Source organism: Somniosus microcephalus, chromosome 18 (assembly GCF_052327205.1).
Source record: "Somniosus microcephalus isolate GS21.2 chromosome 18, FLI_Smic_1.0, whole genome shotgun sequence".
NCBI classification, from domain to species: Eukaryota; Metazoa; Chordata; class Chondrichthyes; order Squaliformes; family Somniosidae; genus Somniosus; species Somniosus microcephalus.
In genome coordinates, this window is record NC_141004.1 from 73,546,558 (window position 1) to 73,570,979 (window position 24,422).

The following is a 24,422-nucleotide window of genomic DNA, read 5'->3' on the forward strand; positions in this document are numbered from 1 at the left end:
GTGGACTTCGCCGGTCCTTTCGAAGGGAAGATGTTTATGGTGGTTGTGGACGCTCGTAGCAAGTGGCCGGAGGTCGCTGTGATGAGGTCTACCACGGCAGAGAAAACAATTGAGAAACTTGGTGCGATGTTCAGTCGTTATGGCTCACCAGAACAACTCGTAAGTGACAACGGTCCACAATTTGTATCACAGGAGTTTGCAACCTTCCTGCATGTGAATGGTGTCCAACACATCAGATCTGCGCCCTATCGTCCCTCTACTAACGGCCATGCAGAAAGGTTTGTGCAAACTTTGAAGCACGCCTTGAAGGCATCGCAAGGTCAGGGCTCAATCCACCAACGTCTGAACAGCTTCCTGTTGTCCTACAGGAACGAGCCGCATGCCACAACCAAAACTTCCCCCGCTTCGCTCATGATGAAGAGGCAGTTGCGGACAAGTTTTGACTTACTCAAACCTCCAAGGGCAGAACAGGTTGTCCATTGTCAACAACAAGCTCAAGTTGAAAGGAGAGAGAAAAGAGCCAAGGAGAGACGGTTTCATCCGGGAGAGCACGTCCTAGCTCGAAACTACAACACTGGACCGAAATGGGTTCCTGCTACGGTGATCGCGCAGACGGGCCCTGTGTCTTACACGGTTGAGACTGCTGAGGATGTCGTCTGGAGAAGACACACAGATCAACTGTTGCTAGGAGCAGAGACAGCCACAGAGGCTCCAACGGCTGGTTGGCCTGAACTGTTTCCGGATGATACCGCAAACCAGCATCCTTTGCCACAGTGCTCTTCTCCAACACAGGAAGTCAAAGAGACTGTTCCACCTGTGCAAACTCCTGACTTTCAACTGACACAGGCACCTTCTCCATCCAGGCCTGTGTCAATGCCTACTGCTGTGGAAGCCAGCGATGACCACCGGTATCCTGTCAGAGAGCGGCGGCCTCCAAGACGCTTGGATCTGTAGGCTTAGTGACTTACCCACAAGACTGGGGCAGAATAAACCCCAGGGTAAAGTCAGGGTTTGAGGCAGTCTACCTCTACCCTAGGTTCGTTGAGTGCATTGAAAGTAACTTACCTGTTGAGGAATAATGTGGACCTTCCATTTAAGAGGGGAGGAAATGTTATGTATTGTGTTCTATTGTGTGTTCTCCTCCCACCTGTGGTGGCGCTGTCACAGGAGATAAATGGTTGGGTGTCCTCTGTTAAGTTTTAGCTCTCTTTGTTCGGAACTTTCCAGAACTTCCTTTCCTTCCAATAAAGCACTTCATGTTTGAATCTCTGAGTTCTGAGTCCTAAATTGTGTCTAGGTAGAAAGGTACCGACACAACATCGGTGAGTTTCCGGAGCTCGCCAGGCCCACTTTTTCTTCTTCAGTCGCGAGGCACGGTGTGGCGCACCACATTACCATGACAGGATCCCCAGTTTATGCACGGGCTCGAAGGTTGGAACCCGGTAAACTCGCAGCCGCAAAGGCGGAGTTCCATACCATGGAGCGCCTGGGAATTATTCGACGATCGAATAGTCCTTGGTCTTCACCATTACACATCGTTCCTAAACCAGGCAGCGGATGGCAACCATGCGGCGACTACAGATGCCTGAATGAAGCTACTACTCCAGATCGGTACCCGATTCCTCACATACAGGATTTTTCGGCCCACCTGGCAGGGAATTCCACCTTTTCCAAAGTAGACCTTGTCCGGGGGTATCATCAAGTGCCCGTTCATCCTCAGGATGTCCCCAAAACCGCTGTCATCACGTCTTTCGGGCTCTTTGAGTCCCTACGTATGTCGTTTGGGTTGAAGAACACAGCGCAAGCCTTCAAGCGCTCATGGATTCTGTGTTGCGTGATATGCCGTTCATCTTCGTCTACCTCGATGACATCCTCATCGCCAGTACCAGCAAGAAAGAGCACATTACGCACTTGCGTACCCTTTTTTCTCGTCTCAGCCAGCATGGCCTTATTATCAACCCGGCCAAGTGCCAGTTTGGCTTACAAAGCATTGATTTTCTGGGACACAGAATCACCTCAGAAGGCGCCGTTCCGCTGGCTACGAAGGTGGAGGCAGTTACCTCGTTCCCGCGTCCTCAGACCGTCAGGGCTCTCCAAGAATTCCTGGGGATGGTCAATTTTTATCATCGTTTCGTCCCCAAGGCGGCCCTGTTAATGCAACCGTTGTACGAGGCTCTAAAAGGTAAATCGGGTAAAGACCCCATCGGCTGGACACCCCAGATGGACCAGGCGTTCCTCAACACTAAGGACGCTTTGGCTGATGCGACCATGTTAGCACATCCTCTTCCAGGTGCAACCATCGCCTTTACCACAAATGCATCTGACTATGCCATCGGGGCAGTGCAGGAGCAATTGGTCAACGGCACGTGGCAACCACTGGCTTTCTTCAGCCGCCAATTGCGAAAAAATGAATGCAAATACAGTACCTTTGATAGGGAGTTGTTGGCACTTTTCCTGGCCATCCGCCATTTTCGCTTCTTACTGGAAGGACGCCCATTCACGGCTTTCGTAGACCACAAGCCACTTACGTTTGCCATGGCCAAGACAGCGGAACCATGGTCGGCTCGGCAACAACGTCATCTTACGTTCGTATCAGAATTTACAACAGATATACAACATGTCTCTGGCAAGGACAACCTGGTGGCGGATTGTCTCTCCCGCGCCCCGGTCCACGCAGTCCACCTGGGAATCGACTATGTTGGTTTGGCAGAAGAACAGATGGCAGACCTTGAAGTGCAGGCATACCGGACCACACCTTCCAGCTTACAAGTGGCTGATGTCAGTTTTCAGGCCGCAGGGACCACACTCCTTTGCGACATCTCGATGGGAGTCCCCCGACCAATTGTACCAGTCGAATGGCGCAGGAGAGTTTTCGACGCAATCCACGGTTTGTCGCACCCTGGTGTGAGGGCTTCACAACGACTCATGGCAAAGAAGTTCGTCTGGAAAGGCATGCATCTCGACGTCCGTGACTGGACCAATACCTGCGTGAGTTGCCAGAGGTCCAAAATCCAACGCCATGTTAAGGCCCCAGTGTCCACTTTTCCAGTTCCAGAGCGTCGTTTCGACCATGTTCACGTGGACCTGGTTGGCCCTCTCCCTTCTTCTTGTGGTTTCACGCATCTCCTCACCGTGGTAGACCGCACCACCCGGCCAGAGGCAATTCCTTTGGTTGCCACCACAGCGGCGGACGTTTCCAGAGCCTTCATCTCGTCATGGATGGCTCGGTTCGGGGTACTAGCCGACATCTCCTCCGACCGAGGACCTCAATTTACCTCGGAACTTTGGAATGCCGTGGCTCAGGGTTTGGGTACCAAGCTTCATCGCACCACTGCCTATCATCCACAGGCAAATGGTCTGTGCGAGAGATTTCACAGGTCCCTTAAAGCTGCACTGCGTGCTAGTCTTCGTGGGACTGGTTGGGTGGACAGGCTCCCTTGGGTGCTGCTGGGTCTTTGCACGGCTCCTAAGGACGACCTGCAATCTTCTTCTGCAGAACTGGTTTACGGCCAACCACTCAGAGTTCCTGGCGATTTTCTTCCTCCTCACATGGAACCCTGGTCAGCAGCTCGTCAGCCACCAAGAGGCGGCTAAGAATTTCATCCCAGTGCCTACGTCTCATCACGACCTGCAGCGCTCCCATGTTCCGGTGGAGCTTAAGAGCGCCGAATACGTTTTCATTCATCAAGATGCTCACAGAGACCCGCTCAAACCGCCTTACACTGGTCCGTTCCGCGTCATCTCGTCAGGTGACAAGTCTTTCACAGTCGATGTCGGCGGTAAGCCTGACCACATCTCCATCGACCGGTTAAAACCGGCTCATCTGGATCTGAGCAAGCCAGTTGTCACCGCTCAACCGCCTCGTCGTGGGCGTCCACCGTCGACCGTTGGTCCAGTACAGCCACAGCCAGCCACTTCTTCTCCTACGCCTGCGGCACCATCCCAACCACGGCCAACTACCAGTTCATCTTCTAGCGCTCCGTTCCAGTTGCCAGAGTATCGCAGTCGGTCGGACAGACTCGTCAGACCCCCTTCTCGTCTTACCTTTTCTGTTAAAGACAATTCTGGGGGGGCGTATGTGGCGGAGCCACCAGGGGATTCAGGACAATTGTTTATAATTCCTTTAACAGCAATGTAGTGCAACCGGGGGCTGCACCTTTAATGTATCTGTTAACTGTACTATGGCTTCTTTCCTTTACTCCGCGTGATGACGTCCTGCCGCCCGTCACGTGATCCCCCAACGGCGGGAAGAACGTCATGACGTCAGTGCTCGGAACCTTCTAGCAGTTCTAGAGAGGCTTTCAACCAGACCAGACCTATTTGCATTGTATCCAGCAGTTTACTGTTTAACTTCGTTTGTTCATTAAATTTTATTGTTTTTGATTCTCTGCGTCGCTCTCAATTCTTCAGCTAGGAACCTCCGTTCCTACAATATGGTACTTTATCAAACGACCTTTGAAAGTCCATATACACAACATCAGCTGCACTGCCCTCATCCACCCTCTCTGTTATCTCATCAAAAAAACTCAAATCAAGTTAGTCAAACATGATTTGCTCGAACAAATCCGTACGAACTCTCTTTTTAGTCCATGCTTGTCCAAGTAGCTGTTAATTTTCTTCCGGATTATATTGTTTATAATAGCTTCCCCACCACTGAAGCTAAACGGATTGGCCTGTAATTGCCAGGTTTATCCTCTCTCCTTTTTTGAACAAGGGTGTAACATTTGCAATCCTTCAGTCTTCTGGCACCATCCCTGTATCTAAGGAGGATTGGAAGATTGTGGCCAGCATCTTCACAATTTCTACCCTTGCTTCCCTCAGCATCCTAGGCTGCATCCTTCTCCATAACTAATCCACACCTTACCTATCCGGATCAGGTGACTTATCCACTTTAAGTACTGCCAGTCTTTCTAGTACCTCCTCTTTATCTATTTTCATCTCATCCAGTATCCCGGAAACCTCCTTGTTTACCATAGCTTTGGCAAAGTCCTCTTCCTCGGTAAACACCAATGCAAAGTATTCATTTAATACCTCAGCCATGCCATCTGCCTCCACCAATAGATCTCCATTTTGGTCCCTAATCAGCTCCACTGCTCCTCCGATGACCCTTTTACTGTTAATATGCCTAAAAAAGACCTTTGGATTCCCTTTTACGTTAGCCACCATCTATTCTGGTACTGTCTCTTTGTCCCTCTTCTTTCCTTTTTCACTTCTCCTCTGTACGTTTTATAATTCAGCCTGATTCTCCCTTGGATTATCAGGCTGACACCTGTCATACATTTTCTGCTTCATCCTACTTTCTAACTCCTTCGTCCTCCAGGGAGCTCTGACTTTGGTTGCCCTCCCTCTCCCCCTTGTGAGAATGTACCTAGACTGTACCCGCACCACCTCCTCTTTAAAGGCCTCCCATTGCTCCATTACATTTCTGTCCGCCAGTCTTTGACTCCAGTTTACCCGGGCCAGTTCCCTGCTCACTTCGCTGAAATTAGTCCTCCCCCACTTAAGTATTTTTATTCTAGATTGTTCCTTGCGATATGAGCTTTTTAAAAAAATGTTGGTGACCTGCTGGTTTCCAATAAGACCATGAAACAGAAAGTACTTTTCCCTAGGGTCAAGAGTGTCTGAGGTTTTTGCCTTCACTTACAACTTTAGGTGGATGCAGTGGAGCTTCACCAGCCGCAAGTAAAGTTGAAATGAATGTTCCCATTAAATTGCATATATCTCGTGCTGCCAATACTAACAGATTGAGGGGTTTTAGGATTTTTCCATCAGTGAGGCAACAGCACTAAGAACACACTTTCCAAAATTCCAGGCCCATACAGTTCAACAAGTAAGAAATATAAGCACAAATAAAACTGAGTTACCAGGGCCTGCAGGCTGATATGGCCCATGAGCAACAGTTTAGACCCCACGTCCCGAAGAAAAATTGTGGCTTTTTTCATTCGAACAACGCAGGTTACGGTGAAATGATAGAAGTGGGCTGAGTGACCTGTTTCTGTGTTCTTCTATGTATAGAAGGTCCCCTACTGTTCCTCTGAACCAGGTAATGAACTGGGAAATAAGGCATACAAAATAGAGTAATTTCTACCCTTGGCCGTGAAATGAGCAGTATACTGATACTGACAGGCGACTCAAAAAGTTGAGGCGTATTCACAAGAAGAGGGACTTTCAGCTAGGGTTGGTGGTCAACACTGCGGGATTAAAGTGTAATAGTAGACAGGTCAGTTTTGTAAGTCTCCTCATGTCCTGTTAACTCTGTGCAGCTGATATTAATAAGGCTATCTTGGCTAAGAAGAAACGACTGGAGGTGTACACCAAATCTTCATTAAAGACCAGCAACCAAAAGATAGAGCAGGTTTGGAAAGTGCAACAAGGAGAAAGGTAATTCAGAGTACCTGTTAGTTTATTTCATTTATATAAAAAGAGCGAATGCATGCAAAATGTGGCTTAGATAAAGGAATTGGCCCATATCACTTGTTGATGACACTCATGTTAAGGACCTATTCTGTGCTCGGATTATGGTGGCATATCCTGCAGTTTTCCGTGTTCTGCCTCACAGTTCTGAACCCGAAGAGACTCTAACCCAAGCCAGACTTTTCCATGATTCAGCGCGATTGTATTGTGTACATTACTGTGCTTTCTAACTGATAGTTGAATTTTTTTTGTCAGCTTGATATCTGATGTTCATAGAAATTTATCATGTTTAACAACCTCCAAACCAAACTATTAAGAAATCCATATAAGCACTCTCTGTTTGCCTCCTATGGAAGTCCCAGACTTGCCTTGCAGGACCATTTACCTAAATTCAAAGAACTTGGTGCAGTTGGGCAATAGCCAAGGTTTAGGCCTGCCACCTCTCCCCAAAGTTTGCATAAGGATACTGTTGGGAATTAACCGTCTAAGCGAATACTGCTTACCAGCACAGAACTCTGGTAAGCTTTCCACTGCATGTGAGCGAGGACCACCTTATCTATTAGAACACTGGCTAGCAGGCTTACCTGGAGCAGAGTGGGAGGAATCCTAGCACCAGTGATCGATGTACCCCTCCATGTTGCATTAATGAGCTAGTCAGGCTCGGTCAACCAAGAGTACTGCAGACTTACTTAGCTCAGGTAGAGGATTTCCATGTCTGACACAGACCGATCAACTTGGTTGCCATCTCTCGTCACCAGGCAAAACATCTTGAAGCCATCACAGCCCAAAATTAACTCTCTTTCCCCTCCTCCAACAAAATGACAGTCACTAGTTGGTGATTTGAAAACTCCATCACCTGGACAGCAGTGTACCCTCCTAAATGTGGACTCCATGGGGAAATCGCAATTATGGAGTTATCTGAAAAAAATTACAGGTTCCTGACAGGACTTGACATTCTCAATAAGCAGCAGTTTCCTCTGCCCTTGCCTTTCATTTCCTCTTTTTCCTAAGCACTTGCAGAAATGGCAAGCAAAAACATTTTTAATGGTTCAGACGGCCTTATTTATTGTTTGAGAAGACCATGGTTTTTGCACATCGTGACGATGCGTGTGGCCAAGCTGATCTGACTAGCTCACCAAATGAACCTTCCACCTCTGACCTCTGTTATGCTATTTCTGCCCCATAGCTTCCATTTGATATTGGGAAGAGAGAAGCCCTTGTCTTCGGTCCCCACCACAAACTCCGTTCCCTAGCCACCGACTCCACCCCCCTCCCTAGCATCTGTCTGAGGCTGAACCAGACTGTTCGCAACCTTGGTGTCACATCCGCGGCATTACTAACATTGCCCGTCTCCGCCCTTCCCTCAGCTCATCCACTGCTGAAACCCTCATCCATGCCTTTGCTACCTCTAGACTTGACTATTCCAACGCACTCCTGGCTGGCCTCCCACATTCCACCCTACATAAACTTGAGGTCATCCAAAACTCGGCTGCCCGTGTCCTAATTCGCACCAAGTCCCGTTCACCCATCACCCCTGTTCTCGCTGCCTTCCATTGGCTCCCGGTTAAGCAACGCCTGAATTTCAAAATTCTCATCCTTGTTTTCAAATCCCACCATGGCCTCGCCCCTCCCCATCTCTGTAATCTCCTTCAGCCCCATAACCCCCCCCCCCCGAGATATCTGCACTCCTTAAATTCTGCCCTCTTGAGCATCCCTGATTATAATCACTCAACCATCGATGGCCAGGCCTTCAGCTGCCTAGGCCCTAAGCTCTAGAATTCCCTGCCTAAACCTCTCCACCTCCCTACCTCTCTTTCCTCCTTTAAGACGCTCCTTAAAACTTACCTCTTTGGCCAAGTTTTTGGTCACCTGCCCTAATTTCTTATGTGGCTCGGTGTCACATTTTTTGTCTTCTGACACTCCTGTGACACGCCATGGGAAGTTTTACTACGTTAAAGGCGCTATATAAATACAAGTTGTTGATAATTTGCCTATCAGATGACAAATATTTTTGGTGAAATGTTCTCCCATTTCCAGTAATGATTTTGTTAGTTCTGATCAAAATGAATATTGTTAGTACTGGGAGCATTTGCATTTTGCACACACTCTGTTGTAATGTATGTAAACCTCCCTTTACTCTCCAACAACATTGTCCTTAAATCCCAACTTTAGCCCTCAGCAGAATGATTCTGTGCATTGTGTTGGATGACAATTCACGGTAGCACTACATGCAAGACCTCCTCTCCCCTCATCCCACCCCCGACTGCACCAGTGTGAATTTTCCAAATCGGTTAGCCTTATGGCTTCTCAGACATCCAACTTGACTGGAATTGTGGGCATTTTTGTGCTGTGAATCTCCCTCCAGCTTCTCAGTCTGGGTTGGCTTGAAATCCTGGTTCCAGAATTGAAGGGGCAATGTACTGTCTTTGATGAAGATATTAGTGGGTTATGGGAAGGCTACCAGAAATACAGCAAACACTTTGATCTGAGTCAAACCATTGAACCCATCACGTGTTTTGAAACATTTCCAGCATCTAGGATTAAATTGAGCTCCGCGTGTGTACAGGTATTGACCACAGCAACTTTATACTCCTGGAAGGTCCATTGAGGGGACATTCCCATATCTTCTGCTTTAGGAAGAGAGCCTGGAAAAATAGTCCAATTAATCTATAAGGTTATCAGTTTTGCCCTTCAACCAGCTTATGTATATTGAAGACCAAGAGACCTGGGAAAAAATGTTTGATGCATCATGATTTCTGCTCCTGGCACAGTCTCTCCCTCTCGCAAGCGCATTGACGCACCTTCACTATGTTTAAGATTGGTCAAACCCTCCTGATCTAAATCTTGTGGTAGCCCACCTATTGCTGTTGTGTGCAGAACTGCTGATCTACCATTCTCCATTCTGACTGCCGGGGTGAGAAGAAGTAAACGAGACCGGAAGTCCAAACAGTTGTTGCCATTTCCTATCCATTGCACTGAGTTCATTTGTTTGAATTTATCAGGCTCAGAGCCTTGGGAAACATCTGGTGTCAATGCTAATTGGTAGATCCAGCCAGAAGAATTAGTGAGCTCTGCCATCTCTCGCTCATCTCTCCTGTTTTGTCCTTAGCCATTTGTGCTTCACTTCCCACCCGCTGTTGTGTTTAGTTCTCTCACATTCTCTCACCTGTCATTTCTGGAGTCTTTTTCTTTTCCCTACTCTATCTAAGATCTTATAAAGGAGAAAAGGCTGTCATTCTCATCACTTGCCAGTCCAGAAATCTCATGATTTTATTTTAAACTGCAAAGTTCTGAGTTTTTAGTGATTTGTCTCATGATTTTTGCACTCTGGATGGTGTTGAGATTGCCATACTTAACCATCAGATCAGTGAGGGTGCTGAGGAAATCAAATCCTTCTAACCTCGGGGAGCATTTGAGAACTCAGTGTCTCACCAGCCTTGTACATAAGCCCAAATTCTGGTGCCCAATCTAGTCTCTTTTTTACTGCGCTTACTGGGAAGTACACATTGCTGGTTCTCTTGCCGCCGGCATCCTGAAGTAAACATGTGGGATTCACCAAGCCTGGCTCCTGGGACCACTCAGAAAAATAACACAGTTTGAAAGCTTAAACGCACAAGACCAGTTCAAATAACGATTCCTATCCCAAGAACTGTACAACCCACTAACATTTGATGCGACTGCTACAATTTGGGTGTGTCTCCAGATAATATTTCTCATGCCCAGCACATAGCACTGATTCCACAGGCAAACCTAAGCCTCTTGTGAACCGAACATAACCTGTGTAGGTAATGGAAGAGGTAGTGTGCCAGTTACTGTCTGTATACTGGAACTGGAATCCAGCTCTCTCTGACTGTCAAATACCACACTGACAGGCCATATATATCCCATATAACAGCTGCAAATCAACCTTAATAAGAATAAAACTAGCAGGAGCACAAGTCAAAACAGCAGCAGATAGAAAATTCTCAATGTTTCTCACTTATATACAAGATTTGCCTCAGAACAATAAAAGACCTCTGAACTCTGTGGGTCTTGCAAGTAGCACATTTACTTTGGACCGGCATTTGTGATTATGACGATTATACATGAAATTGGATATTCATGGAGTGTACTGCAAATCTTACTTGAGGGCTGCCTTTCAAAGTGGAGATTCACTAAAGAAACCTCAACACTGGGCCTCAATGATACCCCTGTTTGCTTTGAACTGACACAAAGGAAGATTTTAGTTTTTTTTTAAAGGAGCTATCTCCCAATTAAACACTGTCAACCCAAATAATGTTTAAAGGCATAAAAACAGCCTGACGAGTTTTCCTGATATAAAGGTTGCACTTATGAAACAGAGTAACTCTGGGAGAGAGTGATAATCTTTCCACCTGTGCTACTAGTTAAGTAATCCACCTGATCAGGGTCAGGCAGACCTCTTCGAAGCGACACTGCTACATTCGTGGCAGCATTTATTTCCTCCAGTACAGAGAAACAACCCTTCTAGAAGGTTTCTCTGACAGTAATGGAGATATTTTAAACTTCCCACGGTTCCTCAGGCTGTGACTTCCCATAAAGACATTTTTAAAGTCTTTTATGGTTTGAAACAAAACAGATCATTGGTCCCTATTCCTTCTCACCTTCACAAATGAACTGGATTCAGAAACTAACTAAGCTTGTCACATTTATCGATGACACTAAAATAGGGAGAGCAACAGAGACAAAGGATGCAGTTAAAGATTCATAAAAGGTTCTAGATTGATTATTGAATTGGATTTTTAAAAAACGGCAACTGAAATTTAACACTGACCAATGTTAAGTGATACATATGTGTGTTTATATATTAGGTATAAAAATGTATATATGGCATAAATAAATAACCTTTTCAATGCCCTGGGTATGTGGCTAAGCTAATACAATATTGAGAGATATAGCCAGAACAGTGGAGAACAAGAAGTTAGGCAAAAGCTTCACAGTGCACGGATCAGACCAGTATTGTGTTAATTTTTAGTTATTGTACCGGGAAGGAAGAGGTAGTGAGAGAGTAAGGATACTTAGAGGGATACACTGAATGACCTTTTCTTATACCTATCTTTCATATGTTATTATCTAATGGTAGCAGAAACAGAGTGCCTTGATGAACCTGGCTGACTGCTGACTGCTCCACTTAAAGCTTTTTCGGAGAAACCTATTGCATTTTGTTTTCAGTTCCTTCCAGGTACAGCAATTGGGACTCAGATATAACAATAAAGAAAATTCTGTTCTGAGTAGCATGGAAGAAAAGGTTCCACTCACAGGGGAACAGCTTCAAGAAATTGCAGCCACCATGACTGGATCATCTGTCCTGTTTCAGATCATAACAATCTCTACGTTCTAGATTTTTGTCTGGATTAAGTGTGCATGCATCTCACTTGTACCAACCAGAAAGTGTTAATCAGGCGGGCATTCTAGATACACAAGTTCCCTACTCAACATACAGCTAGCTATACGGACTCCGTGAAGTGCCCCCCTTGTGTGAATGCTTTTGATTAAGGATGTGCCCAGCTTACAGGAGTTACTGCAGAGTACTGCAAGAGTTGGGGCTTTTATTGTTTTGGGACCTTTTTAAGATACTGCTGAGAAACCAAGTGGTCCACTATCTATCATTTTGCTGATGGACCAGTTTTGCTTCTATGTTATTTCTGTGTCTTAATAACAAATTATTAGTTTTAGCCTGAACTATATGGTTTGCCAGCGTTTGGCTTTCCATCGATAGCGATCTGGAATACACTGTTCACCTTTACTGTTTCCAGTGCGCACCCCAACAATAGAGGGTTCATTTTCTGCCTGGAGGCTGACTGTCTGAGATACTTTGGTCATAGGAAGTGCTTGCTGCCCTTTGGATCTTACATTGAGCAGGAGTACAAAATATTGGGAGGTAACCCAAATCCTAATATCCACCTGTGCTCACATCATACGATCTGTCCCAAATCCTTTTGAAAGGAACCAGGAGTGCCCGTGAGATGGTTCTAAGGGGAGTCTATTCCACATATCTACTGTCTGGTCCAGATCGAGATTCATCAATTTTGTACTCAGTCTCTTGACTTTTTATTCTGCCCTTCTTCTGAAGGTGCTGATTCTTACATAAGTGCCTGGCCTAGTGGCCGTTCCTGCTGTATGAGGATGTCAGTGAGTGGTGTTGGTGGTGATCGATGCTGTTTCCAGGTTGGGTCACTGAGTAGCCGTCGGGAGCATTGACCATGCTATCATTTTTTGCTCTACTTTGTTTTATTTGTATAGACAACAGCTAACTGATGATTACTGTAAGCAGTTTACTGGAATCTTCCAGCAATGGGAGAAAGATATTCAAAAGGCCAAGGACCAAGAAGAGAAAATAGAAGTAAGTGTCTAGACATTCTCTTGTATAATGATATTTTGTCTTCTGTTTAACCTACCGATCTGTATATGCGCCAGTTTTCTTCAGGATATTACTTAGGACTGAACAAAGCGTGAGTTTATCGTGACTGGTTAAGAACAATGAAAAGTAGCATTCAGTAATTAAAACAATGCATGATAGTTGACGTCTTTAAGATGGCCCTAACGCAGCTTTTATAATTTAAGCTCCACTTTCTAACAAAGCCGTGCCACAGTTTTTTCATTCAGCATCCTCCATGTAGCACAGGAATAAGCCCAGGTTGGCAGTGGAGAGAAATGATATGAACGCAGGCTGCTTGGGGTACATCTGGTGTCGGTGATATTCTCGGGGGTGATTGCTCACGTGACACTCGTACCACCATATGATGGCACTTGCTTTGCAGTGATGTGAAGTAGTGTCTAAAGTAGCTTTGTTAGACCCACTTCAATCCTCAGATCAAGTGTGGATAGGGAGTGCCCCCGGCACATGCATCAGCCGAGTGGATTCTGCTGTGGCCAGGGGAGCAAGCCCCATAACCCTCCTTCAGCATCTGTCAGCAAGGCTCCACCCACCCACTCGGCTGGAGTGAGCCAACGTTAGCTCGGCTGGATATTTATTGATTCCCAGGTATTTGCATCCCCTCCATCAGAGCAGCTTAAACCAAGGCAGTGTCCTGAGTTCCTGAAGCAGTGGCCAAACAAGCAGGTGCACCGGTACAGTTCACCGATTCCAGCATTCCTGGAGGAAAGTGTAGGCTAAGGTGCTTTCCATGAGGGATCCCTATAATGGTTTTGTTTCCAATGTCATAAAATCCACTTTGCAGCAGACCACTGGATTTGTACAGGTGGCTAAAGCCTCAGCATCGACCCTAAAGGGTAGCTTTACCCTGCCACTGTTTTATGTGGCTCTGTATCTCCGCGTTCCCCTGATCTACAGTATTGGCTGACCTCTTATCTGAAGCAAAAAGCTTTTTGTAGAGAAAATGAGGTTATGTTTGAAGCCGAAGCTCAGTCTGAACATTACTGCCCCACCTGTGGGTTTGGGACAAAATCCACAGAGGAGGATTCGGCCAGGAGATTAAATGCCCCTGTGAGGGAGGTCAGTAGAGACCAAGGAAAGTAATCTAAGTGATTGCATTTCTATAGCACCTTTCACGACCTCAGGATATCCCAAAGCACTTCACAAGGCACGGTGGCATAGTGGTTAGCACTGTTGCCTCACAGCGCCAGGGACCCGGGTTCAAATCCGGCCTCGGGTGACTGTCTGTGTGGAGTTTGCACATTCTCCCCGTGTTTGCGTGGGTTTCCTCCGGGTGCTCCGGTTTCCTCCCACAGTCCAAAGATGTGCGGGTTAGGTTGATTTGGCTATGATAAATTGACCCTTAGTGTTAGGAGATTAAATACGTGGGGTTACGGGGATAGGGTGGGATATGTGTCGGTGCAGGCTCGATGGGCCGAAATGGCCTCTATCTGCACTGTGGGGGATTCTGTGATTCTGTGATTCTGTGACAACCAATGAAGTTTTGAAGTGCAGTCACTGTTGTAATGTAGGAAATACGGCTGCCAATTTCCACTCAGCAAGATCCCACAAACAGCAATGAAATAAATGACCAGATAATCTGTGTTAGTGATGTTGGTTGAGGGATAAATGTTGGCCAGTTCACCGGGGAGAGCTCCCCTGCTATTCTTCGAATAGTGCCATGGGATCTTTTACATGAGAGGACTGATGGGACCTTGGTTTAACGTCTCATCCGAAAGACGGCACCTCCGACAGTGCAGCACTGGATTGTAGGCCGAGATTATGTGTTAACGCCTCTGGAGTGGGGCTCGAACTCACAACCTTCTGATTCAGAAGCGAGAGTGCTACCCACTGAGCCACGGCTGATATCCGAACAAAGTCCCACACATCCTCTCCGAGAGCACTGGCACAGCAGTCCAAGGCAGATCTCAGTTTAATGTCTCATCCTAAAGGGATAAATTATGCTTTTTAAAAGGCATTACTGAATGTTAATCGTAAGCATCATCTAGCAACAGAATCTCCCCATACCAATTAAATTTTAAATCATGATTTTTTTTTTAAGTTGCTGTGGTACTAAAAGCATCATCGGATAGTGTAGCTATTTGGACACAATAGTGACTCCACTTCAGAAGTACTTCATTTACTGTAGAGCGTTTTGGGACGTCCTGAGGTCGTGAAGGGTGCTCAATAAATACAAGTTTATTCATTTGTTCTTTCCTGTTCCAGTGGTTCAGTTGGATGTTAAACAACAACTTGCATTTATATAGCGCCTTTAACGTAGAAAAATATCCCAAGACATTTCACAGAAGCATAGGAAAAAAATTGGAGACTGAGCCAAATAAGGAGGGATTAGGAGGAGTGAACAAAAGCTTTGTCAAAGATGGGCAATAAATGCTGGCTTTGCCAGCGACGTCCAGATCCCATAAGCGAATTTAAAAAAAAATGTAGGCTTTGAGGAGCTTCTTGAGAGGAGAGGTGGAGGAGTTTAGAAAGAAATTCCAAAACGTGGAATCTAGGCACAGCCACTGATTGTGGGGAAAAAGTGGTGGTGGGGGGTGGGGGAAGGAATGCAGGAAAAGGCAGAATCAGGAATGGAGAGTTGGGGGGGGGAGGGGTTGTAGCACTGTAGGATATAAGAAGTTTAAATTTGAGGCTTAGGGGAACAGGAGCCAATGTAAGTCAGTGAGGAGCCCATGGTATAATCTGAAGAAAAACAGCGAGTTCTCCAGTATCCTGCACAACATTCTTCTTTCAACCAACACTATCAGAAACAGATGAACTGGTCATTCACCTCGTTACTGTTTGAGGTTGGTTCACAGAATGGCCGCCCTGTTATCTTACTTAAAATTACTGCACTTCAAAATAATTTGATATGTGAAGCAATCTGAAATGTTTTAAGTGTGGTAAGGCTCTATGTAAGTGTAAGTATTAACTGTACAGTGATGGATGGTGCATTACATAATAACCGTAGCACTGAGCACAGTCTAGGGGCCAGGTTACATCCATCACTCTCCCAAGCTCCTAATCTTACCAGTGACCCTGTAGAGATGTGCACAGTGGAGGGCAGCATCTCTACACAGATGCAAGGGGAATGAATGGAGCTTCCCCAGTGGGCCACTGCTTTGCCCCTTCGGGCAATCAGTTAAGAGTACCGCTGTAGATAGCTGGGTGTGACACTGTCAGAGCAGAGATAAACTGGAAAAACTGGCTGTTTCCATTTGTTTCTTCTGCAGAACCTCTTTAGGCAGCAACAGAAGCTTTTCCAGCAGATGAGAGTGGTCCAGGGACAAAGGCTGAAGAGCATCAAGCAGCTGTTTGACCAGTTCCTGAAGGTAAACCTTGAAAAGGATTGGTGACTGAGAGATATTTGCCGAAATACTCAGGGTAAAAATTCGGGAGTTTAGCGCAGGCCGTTACCACCCGATTCAGGGGGAAATGGCAGCCGCCACACTTTCATCCGCTGCCAGTGGGTCCTGCGGCAGCTGATATTTTCGGCCAGGCGGCAGCCCTTCCAATTTGCGCGTTCGTGAAAATTATGTAGATTATGCAGATCGTGACATACAACGCTCACGTGACGCCCGTTCTGCGATTTTCAACTTTGCCGCTCCAGTTACCGAAATGCCTTATAACTGTGACGAGCCAAGCAAGCGTTGACAAGCAGAAAGGAGGCTCCAGCAGCGTTATTTAAAGGGATCATCAGCAACAACTTGCAGCTGACATGTTTCTTCAGTTTGACTAGTCCTGTGGAACTTTCTGCAACTCCAGCAGCTTTATTAACTTCTTTCAAGATCCTAAGGTAACAGCGAGTGTTGGGGCAAGTGGAAAATGCCTTCATTCTTATTTAAAGGCTTCTGCTCACAACACTTGCTCACAGTCATGCAGGCTCTACTGGCAGTCCCCCTCACGCTCGAGTATCTTCAGGAGTGCGAGGCAGCAAAGAAGAGAAGATGCGCTCAGAGGGAGGAGGAGGGGGGCCAGGAGGGCTCTCAGCAGGAGGCCTTACCCACCTAGGGTCTTCAGAGAACACTTCTCTTACACTACTCCTCGCTTAAGTAGATAAACATAAGAACATAAGAAGTAGGAGCAGGAGTAGGCCATACGGCCCCTCGGGCCTGCTCCGCCATTCAATAGGATCATGGCTGATCCGAACTTAGACTCACGTCCACTTCCCTGCCCTCTCCCCGTAACCCCTTATTCCCTTATCAGCTAGGAAACTGTCAATCTCCGTTTTAAATTTATTTAATGTCGCAGCTTCCACAACTCTCTGAGGTAGTAAATTCCATAGATTTACTACCCTCTGAGTGAAGAAGTTTCTCCTCATCTCAGTTTTGAAAGGGCAGCCCCTTATTCTAAGATTATGCCCCCTAGTTCTAGTCTCACCCATCAGTGGAAACATCCTCACCGCATCCACCCGATCAAGCCCCCTCACAATCTTACATGTTTCGATAAGATCGCCTCTCATTCTTCTGAATTCCAATAAATAGAGGCCCAACCTACTCAACCTTTCCTCATAAGTTAACCCCCTCATCTCCGGAATCAACCGAGTGAACCTTCTCTGAACTGCCTCGAGAGCAAGTATATCTTTTCTTAAATATGGAAACCAAAACTCTACGCAGTATTCCAGGTGTGGCCTCACCAGTACCCTGTATAACTGCAGCAAGACTTCCCTGCTTTTATACTCCATCTCCCTTGCAATAAAAGCCAAGATTCCATTGGCCTTCCTGATCACCTGCTGTACCTGCATACTAACCTTCTGTGTTTCATGCACCAGGACCCCCAGATCCCTTTGTACTGTAACACTTTGCAGTTTCTCTCCATTTAGATAATAACTTGCTCTTTGATTTTTTCTGCCAAAGTGCATAACCTCACACTTTATATCTCCAACATTATATTTCATCTGCCAAATTTTTGCCCACTCACTTAGCCTGTCTATGTCCTTTTGCGGGTTTTTTATGTCCTCCTCACTCACTGCTTTCCCTCCTATCTTAGTATCGTCGGCAAACTTGGATATGTTGCACTCGGTCCCTTCCTCCAAATCGTTAATATGGATTGTAAACAGTTGGGGTCCCAGAACCGACCCCTGCGGAACACCACTAGTTACTGATTGCCAGCCAGAGAATGTACCATTTATCCCAACTCTCTGTTTTCTGTTAGATAGCCAATCCTCCACCCATGCCAGTACATTGCCCCCAATCCCATGATTTTTTATCTTGTGCAGTAATCTTTTGTGTGGCACCTTGTCAAATGCCTTTTGGAAATCCAAATACACTACATCCACTGGTTCCCCTTTATCCACCCTGTTTGTTACGTCCTCAAAGAATTCGAGCAAATTTGTCAAACACGACTTCCCCTTCGTAAAACCATGCTGACTCTGTCCAATTAAATTATGCTTATCCAAATGTCCTGTTACTGCTTCCTTAATAATGGACTCCAACATTTTACCAACCACAGATGTTAGGCTAACTGGTCTATAGTTTCCAGCCTTTTGTCTGCCTCCCTTTTTAAATAAGGGTGTTACATTAGCAGTTTTCCAATCTGCTGGGACCTTTCCTGAATCCAGGGAGTTTTGGAAAATTACCACCAATGCATCCACAATCCCCACCGCTACTTCTCTCAAGACCCTAGGATGTAAGCCATCAGGTCCAGGGGATTTATCCGCCTTTAGTCCCATTATCTTACATAGTACCACCTCCTTAGTGATTTTAATCGTGTTTAGCTCCTCCCCCCCCTATAGCCCCCTGTTTGTCCAGTGTTGGGATATTTTTAGTGTCCTCTACTGTAAAGACTGATACAAAATATTTGTTCAGCGTTTCTGCCATCTCCACGTTCCCCACCACTAATTTCCTGGTCTCGTCCTCTAAGGGACCAACATTCACTTTAGCCACCCTTTTTCTTTTTATATAACTAGAAACTCTTGCTATCTGTTTTTATATTTTTTGCTAGTTTACTTTCATAATCTATCTTCCCTTTCTTAATTAATCTTTTAGTTATTCTTTGCTGGCTTTTAAATGCTTCCCAATCTTCTATCCTCCCACTAGATTTGGCTACTTTATATGCCCTTGTTTTCAGTCGGATACTATCCTTTATTACTTTACTTAGCCACGGATGGCTGTCTTTTCTTTTACGCCCCTTTTTCCTCACTGGAATATATTTTTCTTGAAAGTTGTGAAATATCTCCTTGAATGTACAACACTGCTCATGTACCGTCTTACACTTTAATCTATTTTCCCAGTCCACTTTAGTCAACTCTGCTCTCATACCTTCATAGTCTCCTTTACTTAAGCTTAGTACGCTGGTTTGAGACCCAACTCTCTCACCCTCAAACTGAATTTGGAATTCAACCATGTTATGGTCACTCGTTCCAAGGGGATCCTTTACTAGGACATTTTTTATTAATCCTGTCTCATTACACAGGACCAGATCTAAGATTGCCTGCCCCCTGGTTGGTTCAGTTACATACTGCTCAAGGAACCCATCCCTAATGCACTCTATGAACTCTTCCTCAAGGCTGCCCTGCCCAATTTGATTTGTCCAGTCAATATGAAAGTTAAAATCCCCCATGATTATAGCTGTTCCCTTATTATAAGCCCCAACTATTTCCTGATTTATACTCCGACCAACAGAGTTGCAACTGTTAGGAGGCCTATAGACTACGCCCACTAGTGACTTTTTCCCCTTATTATTCCTTATCTCCACCCAAACTGTTTCACTATCCTGATCCTTTGACCCAATATCATTTCTCACTATTGCAGTGATTCCATCCTTTATTAACATAGCCACCCCGCCTCCCTTTCCTTCCTGTCTGTCCTTCCTAATTGTCAAATACCCCTGGATGTTTAGTTCCCAGTCATGGTCACCTTGCAGCCATGTTTCTGTAATGGCCACCAGATCATACTCATGTGTAGTTACTTGTACCGTCAACTCATCTATTTTGTTACGAATGCTGCGTGCATTCAGATAAAGAACTTTAAAATATGTTTTGTGACAATTTATTCCTGCTTTTACCCCTTTTACTACTCTACCTTTATCTTTATACATTCTGTCCCTTCCTGACACGCTCTGGTTTTTAATTCCCCCACTGCTACCTTGCTCTATTGCCTTCTCCGCTGACATTTTTATTTTTTGCTCTCTTGAAACCTCCCCCCCACTAATTAGTTTAAAGCCCTCTCTACAGCCCTAGTTATTCGATTCGCCAGGATTCTAGTCCCAGCACTGGTCAAGTGAAGTCCGTCCCAACGGAACAGCTCTCTCCTGTCCCAGTACTGGTGCCAGTGTCCCAAGAAGCAAAACCCATTTCTCCCACACCAGTCTTTGAGCCACGCATTTAACTCGCTGATTTTATTTACCCAAGCCAAATTTGCTCGTGGCTCAGGTAGTAATCCAGAGATTATTACCCTTGTGGTTCTGCTTTTTAATTTGGCTCCTAGCTGCTCATACTCCCTCAGCAGAACCTCTTTCCTTGTCCTATCTATGTCGTTGGTACCAACATGGACCACGACAACTGGATCCTCCCCCTCCCACTCCAAGTTTCTCTCCAGCCCAGAGGAGATGTCCTTAATCCTGGCACCGGGCAGGCAACACAGCCTTCGGGATTCTTGCTCTCGGCAAAGAACCCTATAGAAACATAGAAGATAGGAGCAGGAGTAGGCCATCCGGCCCTTCGAGCCTGCTCCGCCATTCAACGAGATCATGGCTGATCATCCAAACCCTAGCACCCGGTCCCTACACCGACAGGCATCCCACCCAAGCCCCTATCCCCGTAACCCCATGTATTTAATCCCCCCTTAACACTAAGGGTCAATTTTTTTTTATCATGGCCAATCAACCTAACCCGCACATCTATGGAACGTGGGAGGAAACCGGAGCACCCGGAGAAAACCCACGCAAACACGGGGAGAATGTGCAAACTCCACACAGACAGTCACCCGAGGCCGGATTTGAACCCAGGTCCCTGGCGCCGTGAGGCAACAGTGCTAACCACTGTGCCACCGTGCCACTATCCCCCTAATGATACTATCCCCTACCACTACAACATTTCTTTTTACTCCCCCCACTTGAATGGCCCCTCGTTCCACGGTGCTGTGGCCAGGTTGCTCATCCTCCCTGCAGTCCCCGTTCCCGTCCTCACAGGGAGTAAGAGCCTCGAACCTGTTGGACAAGAGCAAGGGCTGCGGCTCCTCCAACACTACCTCCTGGATCCCCGTACCTGCCTCACTCATAGTCACACCTTCCTGTCCCTGACCATGGAATACATCTGAATTAGTTAATCTAATTGGTGTGACTACCTCCTGGAACACAGAATCCAGATAACTCTCCCCCTCCCTGATGTGTCGCAGTGTTTGAAGCTCAGACTCCAGCTCATCAACACGGAGCCGGAGTTCCTCGAGTAGCCAACACTTACTGCAAATGTGATCACTGTGAACATCAATGGTGTCCACCAGCTCCCACATATTGCAGCAGTAACACATCACCTGCTCTCCCATTCTATGTAATTAATTAAATTTATTATTATTATTTTTGAATACCCTCTGCCCCAATTCTAGATGATGAATATCACACCTCTATTTAATTGAACTTACCAACTTATAAAGTTTATAAAAGAGAAGGAAAAGTACTCACCAACCAGCCAATCACCTACCAGCTTGGCTGTGATGTCACTTTTGAATTCTGACCTCCCCTTGGAATGTTGCCTGTTTAGGCTGCCTCGCCTCGCTGCTCCGGCTCGACTCGACACCCGCTGCTGCTCCCGGTTGTCTCGAGATATATTAACCTCTGCCCCTATCTTTTTGTTCTATTTTTTTTCTCTCTCACATGGCAGCTGTCTTTCATTCTGCCATCGCCATTTACACTTCATCTAGAGCCATCTTTTGTTTCTTAACTTGTCTCATTACCATCTCCTTTTGCCTCGCACCATCATCCCTTTTGTCTCTTAATCTCTCCTGTCTTCCATCCTATCACAGACCTTCCCTTTTATCCTTTCCTCCCCTCCCACCTTTCCCTGCCCCTGCACTTGCTTAAAAACCGGTTCAATCTCCAACTTTTTCCAGTTCTGACGAAGGGTCATCGACCTGAAACGTTAACTCTGTTTCTCTCTCCACAGATGCTGCCTGACCTGCTGAGTATTTCCAGCATTTTCTGTTTTTATTTCAGATTTCCAGCATCCGCAGTATTTTGCTTTTCTTTTAGGAGGCTCTGCGTCACCAAGGAGGTGGTCACAGAACTCTACCACCTCCTGCAACCAGACCTGCAGCCTCAGAGCAAGCCAAACACAGCTCTCCTTGTGGCCCTCAAAGTTACTGTGGCCCTCAATTTCATCGCCAGTGGATCCTTCCAGTCTGCAGCAGGAGACGTAGCTAACATCTCCCAGTTCACCATCCGTCGCCGCATCTGGGAGGTCACCGAGGCTCTTTACACCATGAGAAGGAATATGCTTTCTTCTCTCAGCAGAGAGAAGCACGAGGAGCACGCATGTGGCTTTGCCAGGATAGCGGGCTTCCTCATCGTGCAGGGTGCCGACAACGGCACCCACGTGGCTTTGCTGGCGCTGCATAACAATCCTGAGATCTTCTGTAACCGCAAAGGCTGCCACTCACTTAATGTGCAGTTTTGGTGCGACCACGCCCAGCACATACTGATGGTCATTGCCCACTATCCTGGCAGCAGTCGTGATGCCTGCATCCTGCATTAGTCCGGTGTGCCATCAAAATCCCAGCCACCACGTCAAACCCGAGGGTGGCTGCTCGGAGATAAGGTCTATCCGCTCTGTACTTGGCTCTTGACTCCCCTCCGCAACCCCACCACTCGTGCCCAGCACTCGTATAATGAGAGCCATGCTGCCACCAGGAACATCAAGCAGACCATCAGGCTGCTGAAGCAACGGTTCTGCTACCTTGACCACTCGGGAGGAGCCCTCCAGTACTCGGCGGAGCAGGTGTCCCATTTCGTGGTGGTCTGCTGCATGCTTCACAACTTGGCCATCATGAGAGCTCAGCTTTTGCCACCAGAGATTACGGTACCATCTCAGAAAGAGGACGAGGGAGAGGAGGAGGCAGGCAGCAAATCCCCCCTCGGCACGGGCTGTCCGTGAACATCTCATCAGACTCTGATTCCAGTGAATGAAACCCTGGATCCCCATTGCTCACCACATCCCCATCATACCATCCTTCTGTCATTGAATATCACAGCGTCCTCCTGGGCACAAAGCTGAAATGAGAGCCTCCACAAAACAAAGATTCCAAACACAATTATTAAATTTATCAAGAATCAATTCACACATACTTTATCAACTGATCACCCTTATGCAATCCCTTAGTGCCTGTTGTTCGGATGCCCTTTCCTACTCTAGTGCTCCTATAAAGTGCTCCCCCAGTGGCTGCAGCATGGCTGGTGGAAGGCTGCTGAGTTTCCATGGGGGAGACGTCAGATGGCCCTGCAGGACGACCTCAAGCAGCCCTGGACCTAGAAGGCTCGGCTGTAGACTGCAGCACCTCGGCATGGGCGGCAGCAATCTGGGCTGGCTGGCTGACTGACGGGCAGCGGCAAGGGCAGTGGCAGTGGTGGGAACAGGAATGCTGAGAGAGGACAGCAGGGTCCTGCTGACCCACTGCCACTCCCCGGGGCTGCGCCACAGCATTCCTAGCAATCTGGTGGAGGACAGATTGCTGGCCTGCTGCGACACCCTGCAAGCCCCGTTTGACAGTGGTAAACCCAGCCATGATGGCAGCAGTCTGAGCTTGGGTGGCAGCAAGCTGAGACTGCATGAGAACTCCAAGCTCTGTGCAAAGCCCCGGCCAATGTTGAAGGTGGGCTCCTCCATGCTCCTTGACATTGCCACGAGGCTCGTTGGCAGGCTTGCCATTTGCACCTAACAATTCGGTGTGCATGCCCATCACCCTTCTTCTGAAGACCACCCCATCCAGGTCCTCTGAATCGTGTGCAGTGCCAGTTTCTGAGCTGGTGTCTCGAGTGACAGATGCAGTGACGCTGTGTTGTCTTCTCCCCACTCGCTCTCCTCCATCGCCTTGGGGGCAGGCTGTGCTGCTGCTTGTTCTTCGTTATCTGAAAGTAGAAAGGCACAAGAGTTGGGTTATGGTGAGAGGGCAGGGGAAGATATGCATGCATACAGCATCAGCAGCTTCTAAGTGAGAAAAGATTGTGGGTTGAGGGGGAAGTGGAATGTGAGAAGAAGGATTAGGAATGAGCATACTGTTGTTTTCCCCAAGGGCTTCAACTTCGCCCGTTGCCATGACCTTGGAAACTTCCCCTCCAATGATGTTGAGCACTCTCCTCCAGTTAGCTCAAGGCCTGTGCAGCAGCAGCTTTTCTGCTGCTGCTCCCGGCGATTGTGCGCGATCTTGGCCTGCAAGAGAAAGGGAAGTGTGTCAGTGAGTGTGGTGCAGTGTGTTTGGATGATGTGCCTGCAATAGTTAAATAGATGTCAGTGTGTGCATGGTGTGAGATGTGGGTGTGAGTGTTGCAGCAGTGGTAAAGTTGTGAGAGTGAAGTGAAGCTATGATTGTGAGGTCTGAGTGGTGAAAGGTAGAGATTGTTGGTGGGTGAGTGCTGTGGGTGTGGTGCATTGAGAAGTGTGTGAGGCTTGTGGTGCAGATGGTGG

At 46.8% G+C, this 24,422-nt stretch overlaps 1 protein-coding gene across 3 annotated transcripts in view; it reads left to right on the forward strand.

Moving 5' to 3' along the window:
- The window catches only part of sycp3 (synaptonemal complex protein 3), a 140,017-nt gene that overhangs the window by 93,888 nt on the left and 21,707 nt on the right, over positions 1-24,422 (forward strand). For all 3 annotated transcript variants that reach the window (XM_086011680.1, XM_086011681.1, XM_086011679.1), the window contains exons 5-7: positions 6,264-6,381; positions 12,676-12,775; positions 16,042-16,140. In XM_086011680.1, the coding sequence (XP_085867806.1) occupies positions 6,264-6,381; positions 12,676-12,775; positions 16,042-16,140 (317 nt within the window). The remainder of the gene's footprint in view (positions 1-6,263; positions 6,382-12,675; positions 12,776-16,041; positions 16,141-24,422) is intronic.